General features: G+C 42.1%; 1 protein-coding gene and 1 long non-coding RNA gene across 5 annotated transcripts; one reads left to right on the top strand and one right to left on the bottom strand.

Annotated features, from left to right (window-relative positions):
• The first annotated feature begins 6,780 nt into the window (after positions 1-6,780).
• On the top strand, positions 6,781-20,413 carry Calm2 (calmodulin 2). The gene is made up of 6 exons (XM_005077276.4): positions 6,781-6,911; positions 11,751-11,781; positions 18,081-18,224; positions 18,310-18,416; positions 18,816-18,951; positions 19,778-20,413. The coding sequence occupies exons 1-6, from the start codon at positions 6,909-6,911 to the stop codon at positions 19,804-19,806; spliced, it is 450 nt and encodes a 149-aa protein (XP_005077333.1). The 5' UTR covers positions 6,781-6,908; the 3' UTR covers positions 19,807-20,413.
• LOC121137263 lies at positions 7,690-24,679 on the bottom strand. 4 transcript variants are annotated; one of them, XR_005874515.1, is made up of 4 exons: positions 24,573-24,679; positions 21,531-21,622; positions 20,451-20,621; positions 7,690-8,116 (listed from the first exon to the last, which is right to left on the bottom strand). It is a non-coding gene; the product is annotated as an uncharacterized LOC121137263 (long non-coding RNA). The 4 variants fall into 4 exon arrangements; XR_005874517.1 differs by lacking the exon at positions 24,573-24,679 and adding an exon at positions 24,205-24,506; XR_005874518.1 differs by lacking the exon at positions 24,573-24,679 and adding an exon at positions 23,305-23,348.
• Positions 24,680-24,723: the final 44 nt, after the last annotated feature.

The following is a 24,723-nucleotide window of genomic DNA, read 5'->3' as shown; positions in this document are numbered from 1 at the left end:
AAAGCTGTTGTCTGAAGGGCTAGAAAAGTTAATGTCTGGAGAGATCCTACCCCTCTCTGGGAAAGTTCCTTTTGTGTTGCTGTCTTTGGGCGTCGTACGTAGGCTCTAGAGTGTTAGGGGCAAAGTCCTGCTGTCTGAGAGTCATCACTGAATGTCAGTTTCAGAAGAAGTGCGTCCCTGCTGCTAATGACAATACCCTGTCCAGTCTATGATGTTCCAACCTTCAAATTTTAAATTTTATCTCAATTTTTAAAAATTAGTTTTCTTTCTTCCTCTGGAGGATCTCCTTATTTAGCCCTGGCTGACCTAGAACTGGCTATGTAGACCAGGTTGGCCTCAACCTTCAGGTCATGACCTTCTCTCAGCCTCCTGGACAGCTGGCATTGCCAGCTTGTGCCACCCCACCGCCTACCCCCATGCCCCCAGCTACTTCAAAGACCTTTAAAGTAGTCTCCAACAGAAGGCCTCGGTATCCAAATTAAATTGAGCCATAGCCTGGCCTTTGAAGTTTATTGTCATCAGGGTTTTAAGCTGCTTCAATCATACTGTAGGAAAATACACATAGTTCAAGTATGTACTCTTGAATGTGTTTTGGCTCAGGAATGAGTCAGCCTAGACTAGTACAAGACCTCAAGTCAAGCTAATGTCTTAAGGGGGCCTGGCCCCTTGACTCAGAGGGTGAGGGAGGCCTGGAGACTGTCTGGCATACATTTAAGTCTTCTCTTCAAACCCCAGACTCCTCCTCTTTTCTTAAACCCCCAAGTAATTCAAGTTTACCATGGCTCTCTTCAGTGGAAAGTAATTCTCTCCCTTCCAAGATGTTTCAGATAACCTTTCTTCTGATCACATCAATACCCAGCTATTACATTGGATCTGTTACGTGGATGCCAGGAGAACAGAACATTCCAATACCAATATACAGGCTACTTCACCCAGAGGCTGGGTTAGGCCATGTTTTATTCAAGAAAACAACTCAAGGGATCTCTCTATAGAAGACCATTTACTGCTTATTTGCAAATTGGAATCGTAACCTACATTCTTTTTCTTTTGGAGATGGGGTTCCTGCCTGGACTCAGACTCACTACATAGCCCAGGCTAGCCTTGAAGTCTTGATTCTCCTGCCTCAGCTAGGGATTTAGGTGTGTGCTACCTTCCCCTCCTTCCAACCATGACCTCTAATAAAGCCCGGCTTTACCTCTGTCTGTACGGAAGGGTCTGGTGTTCTTGTTTGTCTTTATATCTTGTAGGTGTCCGTTCCCTCATTTTGCATATAGTATATATAGAAATACTCAGCTTTTGGATTCACTGATAGCTTATTAATATATATATATGTAAATGTGATATAACATATAATAGCTTATTTTAGTGGGATCTACAAATTTTGCATGAACTCAGGATTTCAGTTTGACTCCCAGCAGTAAGACTACTTTTTCAAACCTAATTTATACTTCCTATCTGACAAGAATACACATATAGACTGATTCAACAATAGAAGAACTCTATTTTGCACCCCACAGTGTAATTATTGGTTTAGACAAGAGTGGTTATGGGACAATAAACTCGTAAGTGAAGGTTATGAGGAGAACACCAGGTATTTATTCCGGGGCAGAGTGTTGCCCCACAAACCGTTTATTAGAGCTGAAAGTAGAAAGTATTCCCAGTGATGGGGTCTGTCATCTTAACTTACCACCACTGCTAGCAGAACAATGTTCTCATACGCTCTTTAGACCATACAATGTAGAAAGATAACTAGTACCTGTGAAGTATTTCCCCCGAGTCTTCAACTTGAGTCTTGACACGTCTTCACTACTATATTCTGTTATCAGAGATACAAGGAATAGAGGAACAAGCCCAGTGGTGCTGTAAGGAAATGAACAGACGAACCTAGAATATAGGTATTTTACAGGTAAACTATATTGAATATTTCAGAAATATACTGGTGGGGGTTAGGGGTGTGGCTCAGTTTGCCTAGCATGCATGAAGGCAGAAATAGCAATATCATAAATAGAAAATACACAAAGGAGAGAAAATTGACTGGATTAAAAGAATTAAAACCAAAAAGGGCAAATCTTTAATCCCAGCATTCAGAAGACAGAGGTAGCTGGGTTTTTATGAATTTGAGACTAGCCTGATCCACAGTGTTGAGTTTCAAGACAGCCAGAACTACATAGTGATACCTTCTCTTAAAAAAACAAAAAGAAAACAACCAAAAATAAACAAATAAATAAGAAAAATACAATAAGAAAGACACGGTCTAAAGAGACATACCCTTGTAAAATATGATCCGTGTTGAATGCTTAAAATAAATAAAAGCTTCCAGAAACAATTCAGAGAGGGACGTTGGGACCTAGCGCCTTCCTTTCTGTGTTTCTGTGTCATCTGGCCAACATGAGGTGAGCAGATATCCTTGGCCATAAACTCTCACGGTCATGACATATTGCTTCTCCACAATTCCAAAAGCAATGGGGTCAAGAGACTGTGGAATAAACCCTGGAGTCAAAACACATCTTCCCTCCATGTAAGGCCATTTAGTTGGAAGATTTAAAGTCTTTCAGAGCAGACAGCCATCTTCCCCCAAGTTCCAAGAGGGGATCCTAGAAAGGTTGGCTGGGTAATCAAAGCGAATGGAAAAGGGTGAGTCAGGAGAGAGCCGTCTCCAATAATGCTGACCTTCAAGTCTCGAGGACCGACATCCCCAGTTTTACCTGTTGATCTTAAAGTATCCAATAACCAAGCCAACTCAAAGAAAAATGAGTCAAACATCTGAGGTACTTTTGCAGAAATTCACATCTCCATGCAGCCTTCTGTGCTGCCAGTGACATAACAAAATCAGTCCTGTTCCACACAACCGTGCTGAGAACAAAAGCACAATTTGTTTATGCTTAATTATCTGGTGATTAGCCGCTCTGATTCTTAATTTCATGATGCTAATATATTCTCTAAATAAGGCAAGAGACAAAAACAATTAAAAACCCAATTTAAACATAGCATAAACAATTTCACAGAAAGACAGAAGAAAACCCTAGGAAGGGCGGGTGTGTTGGTGCACACCTTTGATTCCAGCACTTCAGCACTAGGGAGGCAGAGGCAGGCGGATTTCTGTGAGTCTGAGGTCATCCTGGTCTACAGGGTGAGTTCCAGGACAGAAGAGCTATGTAGTGAGACCCCTGTCTCAAAAAAAAAAAAGTGTACACAGCCATGTCTAGCAATCTTGTTTTATTAGAAACTAATTTGAAGGTTAGCAGACAAAGTGATGGTTTTTGTGTGTGTGCGTACTCTTTCACAAATATGAGCATCTGTGCCTGCGGAGGCCAGAAGAGGGCACTGGATTCTCTGGACTTGGAGTGGCAGGCAGCTGTGAGCTGCCCAATGTGGGTGCTGGGAACTGAACTCTGGTCCTGAAAGAGCAGCTAAAACTCAACTGCTGAGTCTCCTCTCCAGCTCTGAATGGGACCATGAGTATGCCATTAACAACTGGAGTGCGGAAGGCTTGGTTTCCAGGCAATGTTGCTCAGAGTTGAGACCTTTTGGCGGCGATTGGAACACGAGGGCTCTGACCTCATGAATACATTAATCCATTCATGGCTCCGTGGATTATGGGTTTGGGGGAGTGGCTTGATCATAAAAGCAAGTTCTCTTTGCTTCATAGCTGCCAAGAGTAGCTTTGCTCTGGCTCCTGCTGCTTCCAGGATATTCTCCCCACCCAGAGGCCCAGAAACAACAGAGCCAAGAGACTGAGAAGCCCCAGAAGCAGGAGCTATGGCTCCTTCTTCCTTCTGAGAGGTATTTTGTCATACTGATGGAAAGCTAACAAATATGTCACGTCAACCGTCTTTTACCTCGTTAAAGGGCTCCTAGTCTCCTCTGAACTACAGAAGAAAGTGATTTCTGTTCCTTCAAGGTTAAATACCTAGTACATAGTCTAGATGCATAAAAGACAAGTTGAGTTGCATAGGATCAATGCCCTGCAAAATTTGGGACTTAAAATTTTCTATTTGGCCGGGCAGTGGTGGCTCACGCCTTTAATCCCAGCACTCGGGAGGCAGAGGCAGGCGGATCTCTGTGAGTTCGAGGCCGGGCTGGACCGATAGTCTCCAAAACAATACAAAGAAACCCTGTCTCGTAAAAACAAAAAAAAATTTTTCTATTTGTTGAGGAACCCATAAGTCATCACAGGACATCGTTTGTTTGTTTGTTTTGTTTTCCTGAGAGAGGGTTTCTCTGTGGCTTTGGAGGCTGTCCTGGAACTAGCTCTTGTAGACCAGGCTGGTCTCCAACTCACAGCGATATGCATGCCTCTGACTCCCGAGTGCTGGGATTAAAGGCGCACGCCACCACCACCCAGCCCATCATAGGACATTATGATTGTTCTTCTGCCCCTGTTCATTAGAAAAACTGGCTAGAAAAGAGAAGCCATAGCAAGGAAGTTGTCCGAAGATAAGACTTGTATTATCTCAATTCTGCAAATGAGGAAGAGGCGGTGGAGGGAGGAAGTACATTCTCATTTTCCCCAAGATGGACAATGGTAGGGAACTTAAGATGTCACCATTGGAACCAGACAGAAAAGATACGGCCAGGGTTCCGACAGGGTGGTCATTGCTTCTCAGCTGACTACTGCCAGCGTTAGGCAGCGCTGTATGTCATGTTTCGGGAGACAAGCGCTCTATAAATAAATTGACTTGGAACAGTCTCAAGTACACATAAACCGCAATGGCTTTAAATGTAACCCTTGACTTTTATTTTCTTTCTCTTCTTGAGAGGTTGGCAAGGAAGGTTACGAAAGATAGGCTTTACCAAAATCTACCTAGCTTCTTTCCTGTATCCTTTTTTTTTTTTTTTTTATTCTGACAGGGTTTCTTTGTATAACCGCCCTGGCTGTCCTGGAACTCACTTTGTAGAGCAGGCTGGCCTCAAACTCACAGAGATCCACCTGCCTCTGTCTCCTGAGTGCTGAGATGAAAGGCGTGCACCAACACTGCCCGGTTCCTTTATTTTTAAAAAAACTATTCCAATATACTTGCTAACAAGCACCTCGGTGCCCCCCAGCCTCTCTAAGCACACTCCTGTATATTAGATTTATTATACATTATGCACCCATCCTCTTAAAATCCATTCCCTAGAGGATGTGATTATTCATTTTGTCATTCAATTTCCCACCACTAAAAATTTCATATGTAAAATCACCGCATGCTAATGGAGTGCTGTGTAAAGAGAGAATATTTTTAGTGAGTCAGCTGAAAGAAAAAAAAAAAAGAAACATTAGTATGTCTTCTGTCTGAAGATCTGGGGAGGAATCAGGGACAAATTCCTGGGTGTATCTTGGGAAAGCTTGGAAGTTACCAGAATACAGCGCACTGGAATGGTGACCCCAGAGGCGGCCATTTTAAAATAATAGTCTCACGTAATGATCTTTATTTCATTTAGGATAAGGTTAATTAGCTCTCCTTCCTCCCAATATCATTAGCAAGGACAATAGAAACAGAAATCTGAGTTGGCTTTTTTTTTTTGAGGGGACGTTTGTTTGAAAGGGTCTCAGGTTGTCAAAGCTCATTTGCAGGCCACTTAATGTCTGGTTTGCATGATTGAAAGAGAGCCGAACTCTGGCTTCAGTTAAAAAAATATGTTTAAAGGAGTGAGGGAGTGTTTAGTTTGGAAGGGAAAGGAGGTTAAATTCAGTTGCAGCTCTCAAAGTGAGTGCAGATAGCTGTGAGCATCTGAGATGTTCTTGCTGGATGGGAAGTGATTGTGAAGGCAGGCCTCTTCTTTTCAGTAGGTGAGGTTTCTTCGTGGCTTGCTTTTTTTTTTTTTTTTTTTAATGTTCTCTAGGTTTCGAGGGGTCTGCGTGTGTGCGTGTGTGTGTTTACTGGGAATTTCTTTCAGGGCCGTCCTTGGGTCATCAATCTTCTCTGGCCACTGTATTTTGAGTGTTAGACCCTTATTTCCTCTTCAACTTCCGCCACCCTTTCCGGAGCTGTCTACTTTGGGCTTCTCATTTGAAGGGGGCTGGCTACCTGGGGGGACCCGCAGCACACGCTCTCAGATACCGGGGGTCCGAGTGGTTCTCTGATAAATTACTGCTGGGCCAGGGAAGCCAAGTGGAAGAAGCAACAACGGAAGCCCCTTACTGATTAGCCCGTCAGCTGAGCTGCATGGGTTCTGCACCGTGGGACGGAAGACGCCGCTTCCACGATGCAGCAAACCCTGACGAGTCGGGCGCCGGGTGGGTGTCTACTGGGGGGCGGGGAGGAGCCCTTCAGGTTTATTGATTTATCCACTGGCTTTAGCTTGTGTCCGTCGACCCCTCCATACGGGGCGGGAAGGTGCGGGCCGAGCGCAAAGCCGGCCCGCCGTCCACGCTGCCGCCTGGCGAACTTGCCAGGACGGCGCGGCCGGCCAGGAGCAGCAACGGCAGAAGCCTCACTGCGTTCCGATCAGCGAGGGCGAGTGACGCATTGCAGGTACAAACCAGCCAATCAGGAGCTAGCTCAACGACTGCCGCCGCGCCCCCCGCTGCCGCCGCCGCGGTGCTCCTCCGCGCCGCAAAGTAGTGCCTCTCACTCCCCCCCTCCCACCCCACACACCCCGGGCGCGACTCCGCCGGCCTTGCAACGGCCTGCCTGGGAACGAACCTCACCTACGTCACCCGTCACCCTGCTCCCCTTTGTCCCCGTCCCGCTCTGCCGAGTGACTGAGGAGAGAGGGGGCTCTCCCGGCGAGTCCCGGGGAGGGGGAAGGGGAGCCGGCCGGGACTAGTTCGCTGTGTTCCGTTATCTGGCGTGAGGCGGAGGGATCTGGCGGAGGGAGGTGTTTATGAGGCGCCGGGGGCCGGGGAAGAGAACTAGTCCGAGTGGAGCGGGCGAGCCGAGTGGTTGTGTGGTCTCGTCTCGGAAACCGGTAGCCCTTGCAGCATGGTGAGTGCGTAGCCGAGCTGCCGGTGGGGCGGGAGGGAAGAACAGATGCTGAAGTCGATTGACTGGAAAGAGGGGGGACCCTCCCCTCCGTGACACCCTCGGCGAGCCCGGTTCTCCGGGAGGATGGCGCAGAAGAGGCCGGGAGGCCCCCGCGACGGTAGTGTCGCAGGTGTCGTCCCCCCCCCTCGGGTTCTCCCTGCTGAGTCGGGGGCTGGGGACCCGCTGCAGGGCTTGGCCCGGGCAGGATGCGTCGGGGCTGCGGGGTGGTGGTGGTGCGGGGTTGGTGTGGTCCGTCCCGGAGTGCGAGCGGCTCGAAAGGGCAGCCCCGGGGGATGGGGGGGGCGGTTTCAAACCGCCAACGGCCGCCGCCGTGCGCGGGCGCCAGGAAGCGCCTTTGTCCGCCCCGGCCGCCATGCGCGGAGGGTGGGGGAGGGCGGGGCGGGGGAGCGCGGGGCCCCCGGGGCGAGCGGCCGCCCGTTAGCCCGCATCCCCCGCCGGGCGGGCCGGGCCGGGTCGGGGGCGAGGTGTGTGGGTCGAGCCCGTGCGGGGTGCAGCCCCTGGGGGGTGGGGCGGACGGGCGCGCGGAACCGGGAGCCGCCGCCCGGCCCGGCCCGGCTCGCGCCCCAGCTGCTGCGCTGGCACCTGCAGGACTGCGGAGGTCTGGGCGGCCCGCGGCGCTGCGGGGCTGGGCGGGGGAGGGGACCCCAGCAGCTCACCCCCCCCTCCGCCCGCGGTGCGGCTTGTTCTACTCCATCTGCTGCTGGCTTCCAGCACCAGACTGAATGTTTAATTTTTTTTTTTTTACCGTCGAAGAAAACAAGTTTTTTTTTTTTCCTCCTGAAGTCGAGCGCTTTCTCCAAATAACACAGCTCGTAAAGCGAAAGCAGCCAACTTCAGTTAGGGGCTCAAAGGCGTTTTCCGCCCACAGCCAAGGCAACCTGGTGAAAGTGTTGAAAAAAGTAGCAATTAAGGGGCGGGTCGCTAAATTCTTGAGTGCTCAGGTGCACTCCTGCTCACCTCGGCCACACGCGGCGTTTTCCTTGAAAATGACGGGTGTTTCGACGTCGAAGTTGCCATCTGATCTTAGTTCTTTTCGACAATAATGGCTGTCAGGGACCGTGCAGTAAAAGAGTATACGGGAAGAGAGGAGCAGGCGATTTTTAGAAAGGATTTTTAAAAAAAATACGACTGGAGCCTCCTGTTTCCTGTAGAAAAAAATTAATGAGGGCGATTAATTTGCAATACTTTACTCTCTCTGCCAAGTGGTTACAGCAATGGGTGTCCAGGAGGCAAGGTGACATCTTAAACACTAGTTGCCGGTTCTTGCCAAGTGAAACCTCCATCCTGTTAGGGTGTGGGGAGAGTTCACCTTGGAGAGAGCTAGCATTCAAGTTTGGTGAATTCTTTGTGTTTTGATAACTTGTGAATTTTAATATGCTGACTGAATTTGTTCTCTGTACGGAGAAATAGATGTAAATTATATGCATGTAATTAACATTCGGAATTGTAATAAATTTTTTTAGCATGATAGGATTTAAATTTTTATTGGAAAATTATAATTGATATCTTAACAGTGGTCCTTTTCCCCAGTAAGTTTTTTTTAAGTTTTTATAGTTACATGCATCATTGGTACATTGAGGGTTTTTGTTAAATTGAAAACTGTTCTGGTTACTTCATAATTTATAAGATTCTGAGGACTCTGATAGAAACAAAAATACATCTAGTCAATGTATTTTTATTGGAATATTTTTATTGAATAATAAAAGGATAATAAAAGATGTGAAGAGGTAGAAAATGTTCTGGGTGTATTTAAGTTTCACTAAACTGAAAGATCTTATTAGACTTAGAAAATAGAAATTTTGCTTTTCCTCCTTTATAATCTAGAAATGCCTAGCTTCAGCTAGAATTTAGGCTTTCAGTTGAAGGTCCTGATTTTTATGAAGTTTGTTCCACTGATTTCTCTTGGCTCAGAATGCTTTATAAAGTGCCATCTGTCAGAATAAAGACCCCCTTTTCCTTACAGGAATAACTTAGACTGGTTTTGCGGAAGGTAAAATAATTTATGTAATTGAAGAAAATAATATTTGACGCTTTTGTTGTTGTGTAAGTAGCATTTGGGGAAATGAACAGTAATGAAGATGTAGCCTTTGTGTTCTGTTTAAAGCCCATACATGGAATCACACATTTATACAGCTAAGTGTGCTAGATTTTTTAAAATTGTAAACCACTTCCCAGCCTTTTTGAGTAGTATTTAGAAAATGCTTAAGTGTACATAATGCGTTCAATTCAGGTGACTTTGTAATGCAGATTAGTTTCGTGATAAATGTCTACAGTGATAACCCAAGATGCAGGATCTAGTTCAGTAGGTTGGGGTGGAACCTGAAAGTCTCTTGGAAATCTCTGGAATGACAAGAACAGCAGGGATTACATCAGTGGTTGCAGAATTAAGAGTTAGGAACGAGTCATCTCTCTGGTGAATTAGTCTTCAGCTTATTGAGATAAACACATGTTAATGAGCTTGTATTTTCCCAAAAGTATAATTTTGGTTCTAAAAAAAATGCTGCTCTCCATAGATGGTGGAGTAGTTGAAAAAACTGAGTGCCAGTAAGCTCTTGATATTTAGGAGTTTTTATTCTAGAACTTATTGGTAAGTTTATTTTAAAGCCTTAAACTCAAAGATAACTCTTCCTGAAACCTTGGAAGCAAAGTTGAGAGTTTTTCAAGTTATCTGAGAAACTTAGTTTCTGTGTGCCTGGTTCATTCCTTGAAGTTGATTTTTGTGCTGTATCCTAAGATTGTTTGCCAGGAGACAGGGAACAGCTGAGCTGGACTGGTTTGGTCCCATAAGTTTTGGCTTTGTAAGATTATTAGAAGATTGATTTGTAGCTAGTGTTGTCTCCCTGAGACCTTATCTTTTATGTGTGCACATACCCCCCCACCCAATGCATTGCAAATAAAATCGTGTAGTCACTGGCTGCTTTCCTGCACTAATTCATAGCATGCATTCCTTCCGATTTCCACATACTACAATGCCTGTTACACATTTAAGCTTAACATTTTTAGGCTTAAAATAATTTCGGTTGACTTCACATGCCTCATTTTGTTTCTAGGGTGCTACTCGTACTTTTTGGTTTCAGTTTATGCAAGTAAATTTTCATTGCTTAAAGTCAGTGTGGAGCATAGTGAGTTTAGCTGGAAAAGGCTCTCCTGTATGGAAATTGTGAGTTGTTTGGTTAATTTATATGCATGGATAGCTAATCATTAGCTATATGGTTGGTGTTGTAGATGAAATTCCCTGTGAGAGGTTGAGTTACGTCCATAGCTTATAGAACCAAGTGGTGAAGGATTGGTACTTTGAGGGAAATACATTTTTTTAAAATCTTAGAATCTTATAATTGATGGCATTTCAATTTTAAGTCAAGTAACTCCATTACCCCCCCCACACACACACACTTTTTTTCTCTCCTTAATACTAGGCACTGAACCCAGGACCTAACCTGCTTGGCAAACACTATATTGATGAGCCTACATCCCTAGCTCTTCCTTGTTTTGTTTTTTAAGGAGAAATAAATTAACTCAATTTATATTGTGGTTAAATTGAATGTTGCTTTTGAAATTAAGATCTTGCTGAGTAGCCTAGCCTGGCCTTCAACTAATGACCATGCTGCCATGAATCAAATCAAAATTGCTTAGGGGGAAAATTTGTCTTTTGGATTCCCTTTCAAATCCTTATGCTGTGCCCTAGAGAAATGTGAGGCCATTCCATACAAAGGCTCAACCCTTCTCCGTGGATATGTTCACTTAAAGCATGGTGGATCAGGCTGTTTTCTTCCCCCAACAAGATAATGGAGTAATCATGAGTTAACCCCATGAAGGAATTTTTATTTATGTTTTTTTCCAGACAGGGTCTCACTAAGTAGACCAGACTGACCAGAACTCAGAGATCTCCTACCTCTGCCTCTCAAGCACTGAGATTAAGGCCATGCACCACCATAGCCTGGCTTCTTGGTGGGACTTTAAATTAGCAGTAGTTTGGCAGTGACTCCCAGGACCACATACCAGGTGTTAGACGTGCATATATTTGAGCAGTGGAATATTTACAGCTGGAGGCTGTAACAACAAGAAGCCTGTGTGTTTTGTTTAGAGTCCTAGGTTCTTTGCATTTGCCTGTCAGTCAGGTAAGTAGTAAAAGTGCCTGGTGCTTCTCACCTCTTCCTCCATTAGGTTTGGGAAATACATTTTGTGACAGGATGTTGTGTTTAACCATTTATGGTAGTGGTTTTTGAGTTTGAGATTCTTAAATCATTGGATGGCAATTTTTAGTAATTAGATTTTAAATTTGGGTAGTCTGTACCAGATGGTGCATGTCAGCACTGCGGAGCCAGAGGCAGGCAGATCTTAGTCGAGGCCAATCTGGTCTGCAGAACTAGTTCCAGGACAGCCAAGGCTGCATACACATAAAGTAAACCTGTCCCCAAAATGGGGGGGGGGCGTGTCTAATTGAAAAAGGAAACTGGTTTTATATAGGTTTTTCTTGCTTAAAATAAGAACCTTAAATGTTCTAATATTTCTAGATATATTCTTATTGTGTATATATGTTTTAGGTTTTTAAAAGTTTTCAAGTCATTCTGAGGTATTTGGCATAATCTTGGGGCCAGGCTTGCTTAGCTGTAAGGTTAAACCAATATGGACACATTCTGCCTACCCATTGTGTTCTAGGATCATAGAACTGAATGCAGCTCATAGCACATCATGAACCTTAAGTGTTAAAACTTGTTTCTGTGACTGCTGACCTACATACTTGTAAGTCATTAACCCACCTTTCTGATCTCTCTGTAGGCTGACCAACTGACTGAAGAGCAGATTGCAGGTGAGACATACCCTACCCTTACTGGGTTATATCCTTTGGGGCTAACTATAAATTGAATAAGAAAACTCGAGATCCCTAAATGAAATAATTGACTTTGATGTATGTCATGAATGGTGACAAATTGAATGTAGTATAAATGCAGTAATTGAACCTGCTTTGACAGGTAGGAGTGTATGGTGTGTGGTATGTGTATAGAGAGGGAGAGCAAAAATAAGACATATACAGGGGAGGGAGAGGGAACTGGGATTGACATGTAAAACAAGCTATTTAAAATTAAAATAAAAAATGATAAAAATAAAAAAATAAGATATATACAACGTGGTGGTGGTTTTATTTTTTGTTTTTTTTACTACCATCCAAAAGGCATGCAATTTCAAATCAGTTACCATAACAAAAGGGGGGACTGTGTGTGTGTATTAAGTTAAATTGAAATACAGAAAAATAAACATTGAATTTAACCTGACTTTAAATTAGTTGATGTTTTACATTTGGGACTATATACAGATTAAGCAATCCCTAATCTCTACAAAATCCAAACTTGTGCTAACTTGACACCATTAATAAAAGAGTGGCATTCTACCTCATACACAGATGGGTTGTGGTCAGAATGCTTGGACAACAAAAATTTTACTGTATAAAAATGGATTTCTGGTTGTGTATTATAAAGGTGTATATGACACATGAAATACTTTTGTGTTTTGAAACATTTCTGGTCCCACGAATTTCAGATAAGCATTATTCAGTCTGTATAATTGATGGTGAGCAACCATTTCCCTAGAAAAAGACTTAACTAATGTCACTGGTGTTCTGGTTTCTTTTCAGATTTTGTAACTAGCTTTCTTACAAATGTCACTGTAGTATTTTGAATTTTGACTTTAAAAGTTGTGACAGCTATTGAAAAAAAACTTTGGAAGAAATAAATGCATTTGTCTTTATGCTGTACTGTTTAACTGCCAGCAGAACTTTTAGTTTTATTCTGTTATCTTGAGATGACTTGCTAATTCTGAAATGTGGAAGCTTGCCAGTTGTGTTCTTTCTCTGTTTCTGAGAACAAGGTCCTGTTAAGAGGTACTGACTGGACTTGAACCCTGAATGTAGGGATCTTGGGCATCCCCACTATGCTTGGCCTCAGAGAATGTGTCTAATTCAACTGTTTCAGTGTTCCCAGGAAGCAGTGGCAGTTTGCTGACTCCCCTTCTGGTGCTGGGAATTGACCCTGGGCCTTCTGCGTGCCAGCCAAGTGCTCTATCTAGCACTGGGTTATATCCCTGCACGTGGATTTTTGAGACAGTTTAACTGTTGCTCAGGTGGGTCTTGAGCATTTATGAAGGACGGGCTGGAATTTATGATCATCTACCTTCCCCTCCTGAATGCTCTAGCATGCTCTACTACCTGAGTGTGGTAAAGCTCAACTACATCACCCATTTAAATCTACCACTTCTGTATGTACAGAGACCTGGCAGCTATTAAAAATCACTAGTCCTCAAATATCCATCATCCGTTAATTTGATGGCTATAGAAAGTAAAACATTACTAAATTAAAGACCAAATTTAAATAGGTTTTCAAGTTGCTTAATATATAATTTAAATCTAGGATTTGCTTTTGCAGGTTGATAAATATATATATGTTGTGTATATTGAAGCAGTAAGGCAGAGCTTTGACTTTTGAGTTGTATCATTTTGTTATGCTGTTAAGTAGTCACAGCCATACATATGTATGCTAAAACAACTACAACCTTAGTTACACCATTAAATTACCAGGTTTTTTTTTCTTAGCTGTTTTCATGTATTTTTCCCCCTATGGGGGACTGACTTGGGCTAATACTTGCTGTCTGAAACTGTCTTATGTATTTGCCCTTTATTCCTGGTCAAATGTATTGGTCCCTCCTCACAACAGACATTTTAGGAGAGAGAGAGAATGTATTAAGGTTTCTACCATATTTGGTCCTTCTAGATATATAGTTCTTTTAAAAGCTTTTTGTATCTGGTCAATGTAATAGGATATAGTCTTCAATGACTTGTGGCTTTTTTTTTTATATAAAAAATTGTCCTTCGATGTAAGTTCTGGCTGAGGTTATGGTGTACATATGCCTGTAATCCCAACACTTTTGAGAACTGAAGCAAGGGGCTCACAAGTTTTGAGGTCAGCTTAAACTACGTAGTTGATAGCTTCTATCCTAAAGTTGGCTTTATAAAAGGAGTGGGGGCTGGGAATCAGTTCTTTCTGTCCTACCCTTTTCTGTTCTACAGATTTTAAGTCCATTGTTTTTACTTGAGTTCTACTGAACTTTTTAGTATAGAAAAACCAAAACCTTATGAAGATAAAGCCAGGAGCTATTGGACTTACTGGTTTTTAAAGCCTAGTGCCTGTCATGTGTTAGGTACTAAATAGTTTTTGAAAGGATAAATTTGGTAACACCAAAAGAATACAGAACACTGTATAGAATCCCAGTAGTACTAGTATTACCAAGGTCCTTCCTCCTAAAGTTCAAGGTCTGTTTTTAGAAGCACAATATTTTCTTCTCATAACTGATAGATTACTGGTGGACAATAATAATATTCTGGAGTCTAACGTCTACTTGTCCTTCCAGAAAGAAATGTTGACCAGCTGGAAACATATAATGCAACATTGTGTGAACAGTTGAAGCTATTTTTATCCTCATACTGTAATAATCACTACTACAGATTTGTTTAGAAATTCTAACAGTAAATTACTTGGTCTAGAAAAAAACTTCTTGTTTAGGTAAAACAATTACTAAAATTTGTATTGCTTTATTAAAGAATACCCCACTCCAGTGTGACATCAATAACCAGTTAATTTTGTTACAACTCTGTCTGCACTTTATTGTTTGACATTTGAAAGACTGGTAGGAAGAGGTGGGTTTTTGTTTTTGTTTTTTTGTTGGTTTTATGAAATCTACCTCAGTCTTAAACTTTAAGGTCCAGATTTGATTAAAACAACATTCTTAATAAAATGCTTCTGTGTGTACAGACTGCTAGTTTTGAAAAGCAAGTGAACTGTAAAGACAGATGGATGGAAGGCAGATATTTTGAGGTAGATCTCAAAGGAGCTGTTCATAGCTTTGAGTCTTTAGCAAAAAAAAAAGTCTTGGCTGGAGAGATGGCTCAGTGGTTAAGGGTTAAATGATTAAGGCTGCTCTTCTAGAGGACCTGGGTTTAATACCCAGCATCCACATGGCAGCTCACAACTGTAACTACAGTTCCAGGGGATCCAACACCATCATGTAGCTGAAACACCGGTGCTCAGAAAATTTTTTTTAAGAAGCTTTCAAATATTAACAACAAAAGCACATGCCTTTAATCATAACACTCAGGAGTCAGAGACAGACAGATCTCTGGTGATGTCAGCCTGGTCTACAGAATGAGTTCTAGGACAGCCAAACTACACAGAAACCCTGTCTAGAAGAAACAAGAGAGAACCAGAGAGCCTTTAGTATATGAATTATAAATTGGGCCTTTAAGTAATATCATTAGTTTCTTTATTGTGTGTGTAAATCAAAAGAATAACAAGAGTAATAGTTTTTCTTTGTTGGTTTGTTGGAAACAAGGCCCCAGCTGGCCTCTATCTAGTTCATGATCATCCTGTCCCAGTCTCCCCAGTGCTGGAATTACAGGTAGACACCACTGTGGCCTGGCCTATGGATGTTTTAGACCTTTGAGATTTAGGATACATACACTTAAGCCATCTGTTTCCTACAGTTTAGCTTACTTAAACCATATAGTAATAGCTTGATTGTTGCATCATAACATTGGGAGTTTATGCACTTAAAAGGTATTTACGATCGGGTGTATGAGGATAGAAAATGCAATATAAATGAATACATAATTCTAAATACTTCAATCTTTAATAATTTAGTAGGTGATAGACTAGGCTATGCGCTTACACTGATTGTTTCTAGATACCTTGTTTGTGAAAAGATACTTAAAAAGGATGTGAATTTAGTGAATTAGACAGACTTCATCAAATCCTGTTTGTAGGTGAGGAACACGCTGATAGGTTTTAAGGTTGATCTAGGTTAGTACTGTGTTAAGCTTCTGGTTGATAATAGAGGAGTTCCTCAGGAAAATAAGCCATATTTAAATGAACTAGAACTGTATATACTGGAGAGACTTTAGCGGCTAACTAGGCATCACTGACTCATTTATAATCCAAATAAAAAGCTAGGGGTTGGAGAGATGGCTCAGAGGTTAAGAGCACTGAACTGACTGCTCTTCCAGAGGTCCTGAGTTCAATTCCCAGCAACCACATGGTGGCTCACAACCATCCATAATGAGATCTGGTGCCCTCTTCTGATATGCAGGCAGAACACTATATACATAATAAAAAATAAATCTTTTTTTTAAAAGCTAAACAATGGTTTTATGCTGAGGAGAGTAACATCCTTTTCAAAAAGGTCATGGTATCTGGTGATTTTCACGAAAGAACCCAGTTATCAGGCAGTTTTAATCGTATAAGCAAAAGATGAGAGGAGTGTTGAGCCAAAATATTGGTTGCAGAAGTGGAAAAAAGAGTCAGTAGCATTTACTACAACTTACATAGGCTTTGGGGACCAGTTAAAGTGACTTCCCAGGAGCTGCTGAGGATTATAGAGTTTATTCATTACATATCCTGCTTGAACTTAGCCAAAGGGAAGCTGTTTTATTGGGTAGTCAGAGAGGTGAGTGGGTGCAGGTCTTCACTGTAAGTGGGCATAGATAAGTGACCAGAGATTAAAAGGATAAATCTGGCAACATTGGACCATAAAAACAGACAAAAACCAGAGCCTTGTTAATGTAAGGTGGGAAGAAAATCAAAATACTCTTCTGGAAGCCAAGAGAGTTTTGAACGTTGGCCTCATTTGGATGAGTCAATTTAAGCGAAAGTTTTCAACTGGTGAATTTGTGCTATAAGTACTATCAATAACGGGTTTCATATATGAGTCGTGGTGCCCTAACTTAAAATGATTGTAAAATTTGAAATTTTATATTATGAGCATACTTGTATGTCAGTGGACAGTGGAGATAAAGGTGGGTCTAGAGATGATGAAATACAATTGGAAAGTATAAATTGGAACAGAGATAGACCGTTTCTTAAACATGTCAGATACACATTGTCACATAACAGAGTTTTTGGTGGCTCATGAACTTAGAAACTCCTTGTTTGCTGATAGTCTAATCCGTTTAGAAAATACTGTGCTAGTAGATTTGTTACTGTGCATTGGTGTGACCTTGGGAGTACCCTCTTTAATTTCTTAATTTCGCTACCTGAAGATAAAATTGTTGCTCCATACGTTTTATGATACAAGTTTGAATTGGAAGGAACATAACTACAATTTCTAAGATCTTAAAGTCTTTGAAGTACTTTGTAAGCTTGAAGTTTTCTATTCAAAATTGCCTTTGTTCTTCATAATATTCCACTTAGATTGAAGTGGACATTGATAGCTTGATTGACTTTTTTTTTGTTTGTTTTACTTTGTGTGCATTGTTATTTGGCCTGCATGTATGTCTGTTAGGGTGTCAGGTTCCCTGGAACTAGGATTACAGACAGTTGTGAGTGCTGGGAATTTAACCTGTGTCCTAGGTGAGTGCTCTTAATTGCCAAGTCATCTCTCCAACCTGATTGGCTCATTAACATTTGATGATAATCCTTTCTTGTTGTTACAAAACTGACCCATTTAATTTTCTCCAGAAGTTCTTGCTTTGAATTTAAAGAGAAAATGCTTATAAAATTTGAAATTTTATGTCTGTGGACAGTCAGAGAGACTGAAACAGAATTGGAAAGTACAAATTGGAAAGACAAGTGTTACCTTATACCAATTCTTAAACATTTTGTTGACTTTTAAGCTTTAACCTTTGACATAACCTAAACATCTGTCTGTGTATTGAATTCCCTGCTGTTTTAAAACTCTGGTAGCTGAGTATGAACACAGTGGATTGGTTTACCAAAGATTTTGACAGAGTATCACAAGGTTTTTCCTCCTAACTTACTAGGAATCAAAGCTCCATTCAAAATGCTGTATATTTTGCTTTCTTGAAGGGTTGGTGCATCTTACTTTGTTAGTTTGTTTTTTTGAGACAGGGTTTCTCTGTGTAAACAGTCATGGTTGTCCTGGAACTTGATTTGTAGACCAAACTGGCCTTGAACTCACAGAGATCCACCTACTGCCTGCCTGCCAACTGTTGGGATTAAATGTGTGCACCACTATCACCAACACCTGATGAGTTAGTACATATTATGGGGTAGTTTTTTAATTGTTATTCTGCATGTTTGGATTTTTTTTTTTTTGTCTTTCTGACAGAATTCAAAGAAGCCTTTTCACTATTTGACAAGGATGGTGATGGGACTATAACAACAAAGGAACTGGGCACTGTGATGAGGTCTCTTGGGCAGAACCCCACAGAAGCAGAGCTACAGGACATGATTAATGAAGTAGATGCAGATGGTAAGTCTTCAGTTGTGGGGGCAGTTGGAGGGTATGTCGAAGAGGGGTTTACGTTCTATTTCATGTTTGTACAAATGATTTTCAGGTAATGGCACAATTGACTTCCCTGAATTTCTAACAATGATGGCAAGAAAAATGAAAGATACAGACAGTGAAGAGGAAATCAGAGAAGCATTCCGTGTGTTTGATAAGGTAAATGCAAGGACTGTAGAGAATGAAATGGAGCTAATGGGACGCACCTGTATTTTTTGGAGACAGCGTTTCTGACAGCTGAAACTGCTCTTAAGAACCCGTGTAGACTTAGGTTTCTGAGTCATGGCTCTTGCAGAAAAGGATCCATTGTGTATGTGCCTTTGGAATATAGGGACATCCTACTCAGTGACATCTGTAGATCGCCCAAGTGTGGATTCTCTTCACTTTATGTGAATATCCCTGCCCTCCCTTCAGAAGCGGGGTTTCTCTGTGTAGCCCTGTCTGTCCTGGACCTCACTCTGAGATCCACTGCCTCCACTTTATGTGATTTTCTAATATGGAGTTGTTGGTTGATAGTGTTCAGATATTACTCAGACGTTGTGTCCCGCTCTTTTGTAGGATGGCAATGGCTACATTAGTGCAGCAGAGCTTCGCCATGTGATGACAAACCTCGGAGAGAAGCTGACAGATGAAGAGGTCGATGAGATGATCAGGGAAGCGGACATCGATGGTGATGGTCAGGTAAACTATGAAGGTGAGTCACAGTCACAGCTGAGAAGCAGTGGTCTTTCCCTCCCAAAATGTGGGTGCTAACAGAGTTCTCACTAGGCTTTGGTCATTTAAAATGTGCCAACAAGACTAAAGCACTTAACTAAGAACTTTGAATGTCAGTTCTATACCTGCACCTGGAAGACATTTTACTAAGGTATTAACATTTGAATGAAACTGAACAGTTTCTGTAGAAGGTGGAGGGATAATTTGGAGAGTTTCAAATCTTCCCGTGGATTCCCTAAAATAAAGTAGACTTTGAATGTATCTGAGGAGGTTCTGTTTTTCTTTCTGACTCCTGTCTGGAACTGTTTGAATTTCAGCTTATCTGAGGCTACTCAGAACTTGGGTGCCCATTGCAGGGAGCAGGGCTTTAGACATGGAAAGGAGTCTAGGGAATTTTTGCCTTTTACTTTTTCACTTGTAGTTTTCATGACAGAACAGTTGCAAGTAGCATAAAATTTAACCTTATAAAACTTAGTTGATGTACTGAAGTTACAATTTGGACTGCTAACCCAACAACAGAGAAAAAATTCAAGTTCAAACTAAGCCAAGATTGTTTTCCTATCATGTTGCTGGGGATGAGCTTGGACCTACAGTCTAGGCAAGCATTCCACCAGTGAGCAGTACCTGCAGCTCCAACTTAAGTGGCTCTTGTTTAAGGATCCCAAATATAGTGAAGTTCCATCTTTGGCCATAAACTGACTTTCCTGTTACTGTATAGTTCCAGAAAAGGACTAGAAAATACAGAGTGTAGTGATTATGATTGCTTTTGTCATTGACTCATAATTTTGTGTTTCTTATTTTTTCAGAGTTTGTACAAATGATGACAGCAAAGTGAAGACATTGTACAGAATGTGTTAAATTTCTTGTACAAAATTGTTTATTTGCCTTTTCTTTGTTTGTAACTTATCTGTAAAAGGTTTCCCCTACTGTCAAAAAAATATGCATGTATAGTAATTAGGACTTGATTCCTCCATGTTTTCTCCCCTTATCTTCTGTCATTGTCCTCAAACCTTATTTTAGAGAATTGATGAAGTAACATGTTGCATGTGGCTTACTCTGGATATATCCAAGCCCTTCTGCACATCTAAACTTAGATGGAGTTGGTCAAATGAGGGAACATCTGGGTTATGCCTTTTTTAAAAGTAGTTTTTAGGAACTGTCAGCATGTTGTTGTTGAAGTGTGGAGTTGTAACTCTGCGTGGACTGTGGACAGTCAACAATATGTACTTAAAAGTTGCACTATTGCAAAACGGGTGTTTTATCCAGGTACTCGTACACTATTTTTTTGTACTGCTGGTATTGTACCAGAAACATTTTCTTTTATTGTTACTTGCTTTTTAAACTTTGTTTAGCCACTTAAAGAAAATCTGCTTATGGCACAATTTGCCTCAAATCCATTCCAAGTTGTATATTTGTTTTCCAATAAAAAAAATTACAATTTACCCAATTGTTGCTCTGAATCTGAGTGATTTAATATACCTTTTGGTGTAATGATTCTGGGACAGCTGTGGTCTTTTGAGACGGACTCCTGCTAGGAACTTCCTGCCTGTTTTACTCTTAGATTATGACCTGGTGTGGTGCACTCCTTTAATCCCAACTCTGCGTGCAGGGGCCATGTTAGTCCCGGGCCAGCCCAGACTCCAGTTGAGACTGTTTCCAAGAAGAAAAAAAGAAAAGCATTTCATAAATGAACATTTTGTAAGGAATTGGCACACACACACACATTCAGTGTTTACCATTTTTTTATTTGAAAATTTTGAATTTATGTGTGATGATTTTGCCTGCATGTATGTGCACCATGTGTGCCTAGTGCCTAGTAGTCAGAAGACAGCACCAGACTCCCAGAACTGGAGTCACACTTGATGTGCACCACCATGTGGGTGCTGGGAACCAAACCTGGGTCCTCTGCAAGAGCACCAAGTCCTGAACCAAATAATTTTACAGCCTTTCTTCCTCCCTTTTGAATAGTTGCAACTTTGTTAGGAGCTAATGAGAGGATACTATGATTTACCTTTGTTTCTTAATTTATCAGTAGAGAGAACTTTCAGGTGTGTTTATCTGCTTGCAGCACTTCTACCAAAAAGATAAGCAGTTAACTAAGCCATTCTTTAGGCTTTGCTTGCTTCTCCCATTGCTTTGTAAGTTCAAGACATGGTTATCAAGTTTTTTCTTGTTCTAACTCCCTCTTAAATATTTAATTCCATAGCAAAGATTGAAACACAAAAGTTGTTACTGATATTTGTGGCCCACAAGTTTTGAGCCTGCCCCAGAAAGTGGTAGTCCATTACACAGTGGGGTGTAGGCCCTTGTGGCATAGAGATATGGAGGGAGAGAAGTTAGGCACACTGCTGACTGCTGGTCCTGTTCCTCAGGGGAGAGCTTTGAGGAAATAGGTATCTATTTCTAGGCCCTTCCATTGGGTGGTAGTTTTAAAGGCTCAAGCAGGGTTTCTGACTGGAACATTCTTTCCAAGGTATTAAACGGCTTTCACATTTTGTTGCAATCCTGTTGACACCCTGAATGATTTTCAGGTCTGTATCCGAGCTCCAGTTAACTTACCTGTAGGATGCCCTCATGGTTTGTAACTTTGGAAAATGTCCAGTGAAATAGTGATTCTCTCCGTGTAGTCAGCCATGTTAAACCAGGTGCTGCTGCAAAAGGGCAACAGGCAATTACAGTATTTTTCTGACAATCTGGAAGTTCAAATAAATTAAAACCAAGATACAGATAGCCAAGATTAAGATTAAAGGGAGAATACCGTGTGTGTATGTGTGTGTGTGTGTTGGCTGGACTCAGACTTGGCAGCAATTCTGCCTTTGCCTTCTCAGTGCTGAAATTGAAATTACAGGTATGTGCTACCATGTCTGGTGTACTCAGTAAGCAATCATCTGAACCCTTGTTACTAGTTTTAGTTTAGCAGGATTATGGTAGTAGTTAATTCTTTAGTACTATTTGTCATGTGTTTGCTCTCAGGTTTCTGCCAGTAAAGCACTTAGAAAAAAAGAATTGTATGAGTGTATGAATCGTGTGCATGCAGTACCCATGGAGGCCAGAAGGAGGCGTCAGGTCCCCTGGAACTGGAGTTAACAGTTAACTGCCATGTGGGTGCTAGGAACTGAACTGGGTTATCTGCAAGAGCATCAAGTGTCCCAAACACTGAGCCAACTCAGGTCTGGGAAATCACTTTTGTGTCAGGATGTTGTGTTTAACCATTTATGGTATTGATTTTCAATTTGACATTCTTAAATTCATTGGACAGCAGTTTTTAGTAATAGGAATTTTAAAAGCTGTCATGGGAGGCTAGTTAAAATTGGGTTAGTCTAACTTTAAAAAGGGAAACTGGTTGTATTGGATTTTGTTGCTAAGAATGCAACCCTATTTCTAGACATATTTTTAATTGTGTATACATTTTAGGTTTTTTAAGGTTGCTTTCAAAGCATTCTGAGGTATTTGGCATAACTTGGAGTCACTCTTTAGCCTTCAGAGTTGAAGATTATCCTTGGAAAGTAATGTGTTTCCCCATGAAATTTAGTAAAAGCATTTTTGGAGGTCTGATGGATAACAGGCATTATTGAGCACTGACCATCTTGTGGTTCTGCCTTAAAACCTATTGTTAACCAGAAAAGAACTCGGGATCTCATACAATGGTGGTAGCTTTGTTTTTTGTTTTCCTTTTCAGACTTCCTCATATGCCCCAGGCCTCTAACTCTTCCAGCTTCCCCCCTGAAGTTGTCACCCTCCTCTCTCCACCTCCCAAACACTAGGATGCCCCCACACCCCAGCTGTGTGGTGCTTACGCGACTGGAGGGCTGGCACATGCCAGCCAAGAACTCTGCAAGTGAACTTTGGCCCAACCCCAGCTGTTTTCTTAGTTATATTCAGTTCGTTTTATGGGTAAAAGTCCTTGAAATCATTGACCCGTGGTGTTTCTATTTTTGAGGTTAACTACCCTTTCATCTGAATGTTCCCTTCTTCTCGTGTGGGTTTCTGGACTTCTCTGTACCTTCATATTCAGTCTCTAGGGTCTCAGTCCCTAGTCTACTGAGCCAGTTTTATTTTACAGCCTCAGCCAAAATAAGAAAGTGAAATGAACACAGGGGTGCACTTGATTAACCTGTTACATTTGAGAACTTAAACATTTATTTCCATCTTAACCATGTAATTTCCACTCATTTTAAACTTGGTTTATGGTACTTTTAAAAAGTCATAAATTGAGGCCAAGTGTGAATGTCTATAACCTTGGCGAGAAGTGGAGGCCTGGGCTGCAGGAGACTGAAGAGAAGAAACCCCGGATTGTGGAGAAATTAGATGAAATCCTAGTTTCCCAGATTACCAGCAGTTTCCGAGGAGTTGGAGACGCCTGCTGTGCAGCAAGAAAAGCAGGCTGGTCACCTGAGCCTGCTGAGCTAAAACCCAGAACCCACGTGGATGTCACAAAGGTGTCCTCACATGTGTGCTATGGTCACAATGTCACACACACACACACACACACACACACACACACACACACACAGAAGCAAATCTTAAAACTCAAGTTTTTTTTTAGTTCCTGTCCTGGGATTAAAATCAATTTTCATTTTAAAATCACAGGATGTTTCAGGAACATTTGAAAACATATGTATGTGGGTGTATTGCCTCCCCATGTAGTTTGAATGTTATGCCTGGTTCCAGGGAGGCCATATCCCCAGAACGGGAATGGAACCCAGGTTCTCTGGGAGAGCAGCCGGTGCTCTTAACTTCTGAGCAGTCTCTTCAGTCGTGAACATCAATTTCTGAAAGGCCCCACTGTTAAGATAAATTGCTACTGAGATATAACTGCTTTTTCAAATACTTAGTTCCTCTTGAGTTCCGATTTTGTTTTTAGGCAGAGGTTCCAGGACAACTTTTTTCTGCTCTCCATGTAGGTCCCAAGGGTATTAAACTCAGATCATGAGGTTTGCAGTCTCAGAGGCTCCCTCAGAGCCCTCCCGGCCCTGAGATTTTTTTTTTTGAAAAATGTTTATTTTATGTGTATGTGCCTGCTGCCTGCAGGGTTCAGAAGGTGTGGATGTCCTGGAACTGGAGTCACAAGATGGCTGTGAACTACCCTGTGGGTGCTGGGAACCGAACTCGGGTCCTCTGGAAAAGCAGAGTGCTCTTAGCTGTGGAGCCATGTCTCCAAGCCCACATTAAGGTGACTTTTAGGAGACAAACAACAGAGTTCACTCTTGAAAGTTGGTGATGGGAAACAAACCTCAAGCTGTTGAAGACAGTGGATCGGGTTTTGAATTCCGCCTCAGTGAGATGGTGTCACTGTCTGGGGAAGCCGTCATTCTCCAGATGGAGCTAACTTTAACACCTGCTTTTCTGCATTGCTGTGAGGGTTACCCGAAATGTAATACATGTGAGGAACACAGTAGGTCCTCCAGCAAAGGAATTAAGGTTGAAAAGCCGCCTTTAGAAGTAATCTTCGTAGGTTGAGAAGCTACGAGAGGCCCGAGGGCAAAGGGCTTACAGAAGAGATGGGTGGCTGCTCCCACAGCTGGTGTTCCGCATGGCCCCCACCCCACCCTGGCAGTGGATGTCAAGGGAGAACTCCGCCTTAAAGCTAACTGCACCTACCGGTTTCCTTTCTAGGATGTGGGGCTGGGGCAGTTTGTGAGGGAATGGTGGAAGTTGCGGGGGCCATCAGGTGTGGCCAAGCCTGCCCATGCGCACACACACACACACACACCCATGAACTCGGGCAACTTCATAGTCCCCATACTTTATG

The sequence above is a fragment of the Mesocricetus auratus genome, unplaced genomic scaffold (assembly GCF_017639785.1).
Source record: "Mesocricetus auratus isolate SY011 unplaced genomic scaffold, BCM_Maur_2.0 Super-Scaffold_100676, whole genome shotgun sequence".
NCBI classification, from domain to species: domain Eukaryota; kingdom Metazoa; phylum Chordata; class Mammalia; order Rodentia; family Cricetidae; genus Mesocricetus; species Mesocricetus auratus.
Note: the sequence above shows the minus strand (reverse complement) of the source record. Positions and strands in the feature narration are given on the sequence as shown.

What these genes read in the sequence shown, in the direction of transcription:
- Calm2 (XM_005077276.4), top strand. An exon ending in GACTGAAGAGCAGATTGCAG is followed by an intron (nt 11,782 to 18,080) that starts GTGAGACATACC and finishes TCTTTCTGACAG; the next exon opens with AATTCAAAGAAGCCTTTTCA. An exon ending in TAATGAAGTAGATGCAGATG is followed by an intron (nt 18,225 to 18,309) that starts GTAAGTCTTCAG and finishes AATGATTTTCAG; the next exon opens with GTAATGGCACAATTGACTTC.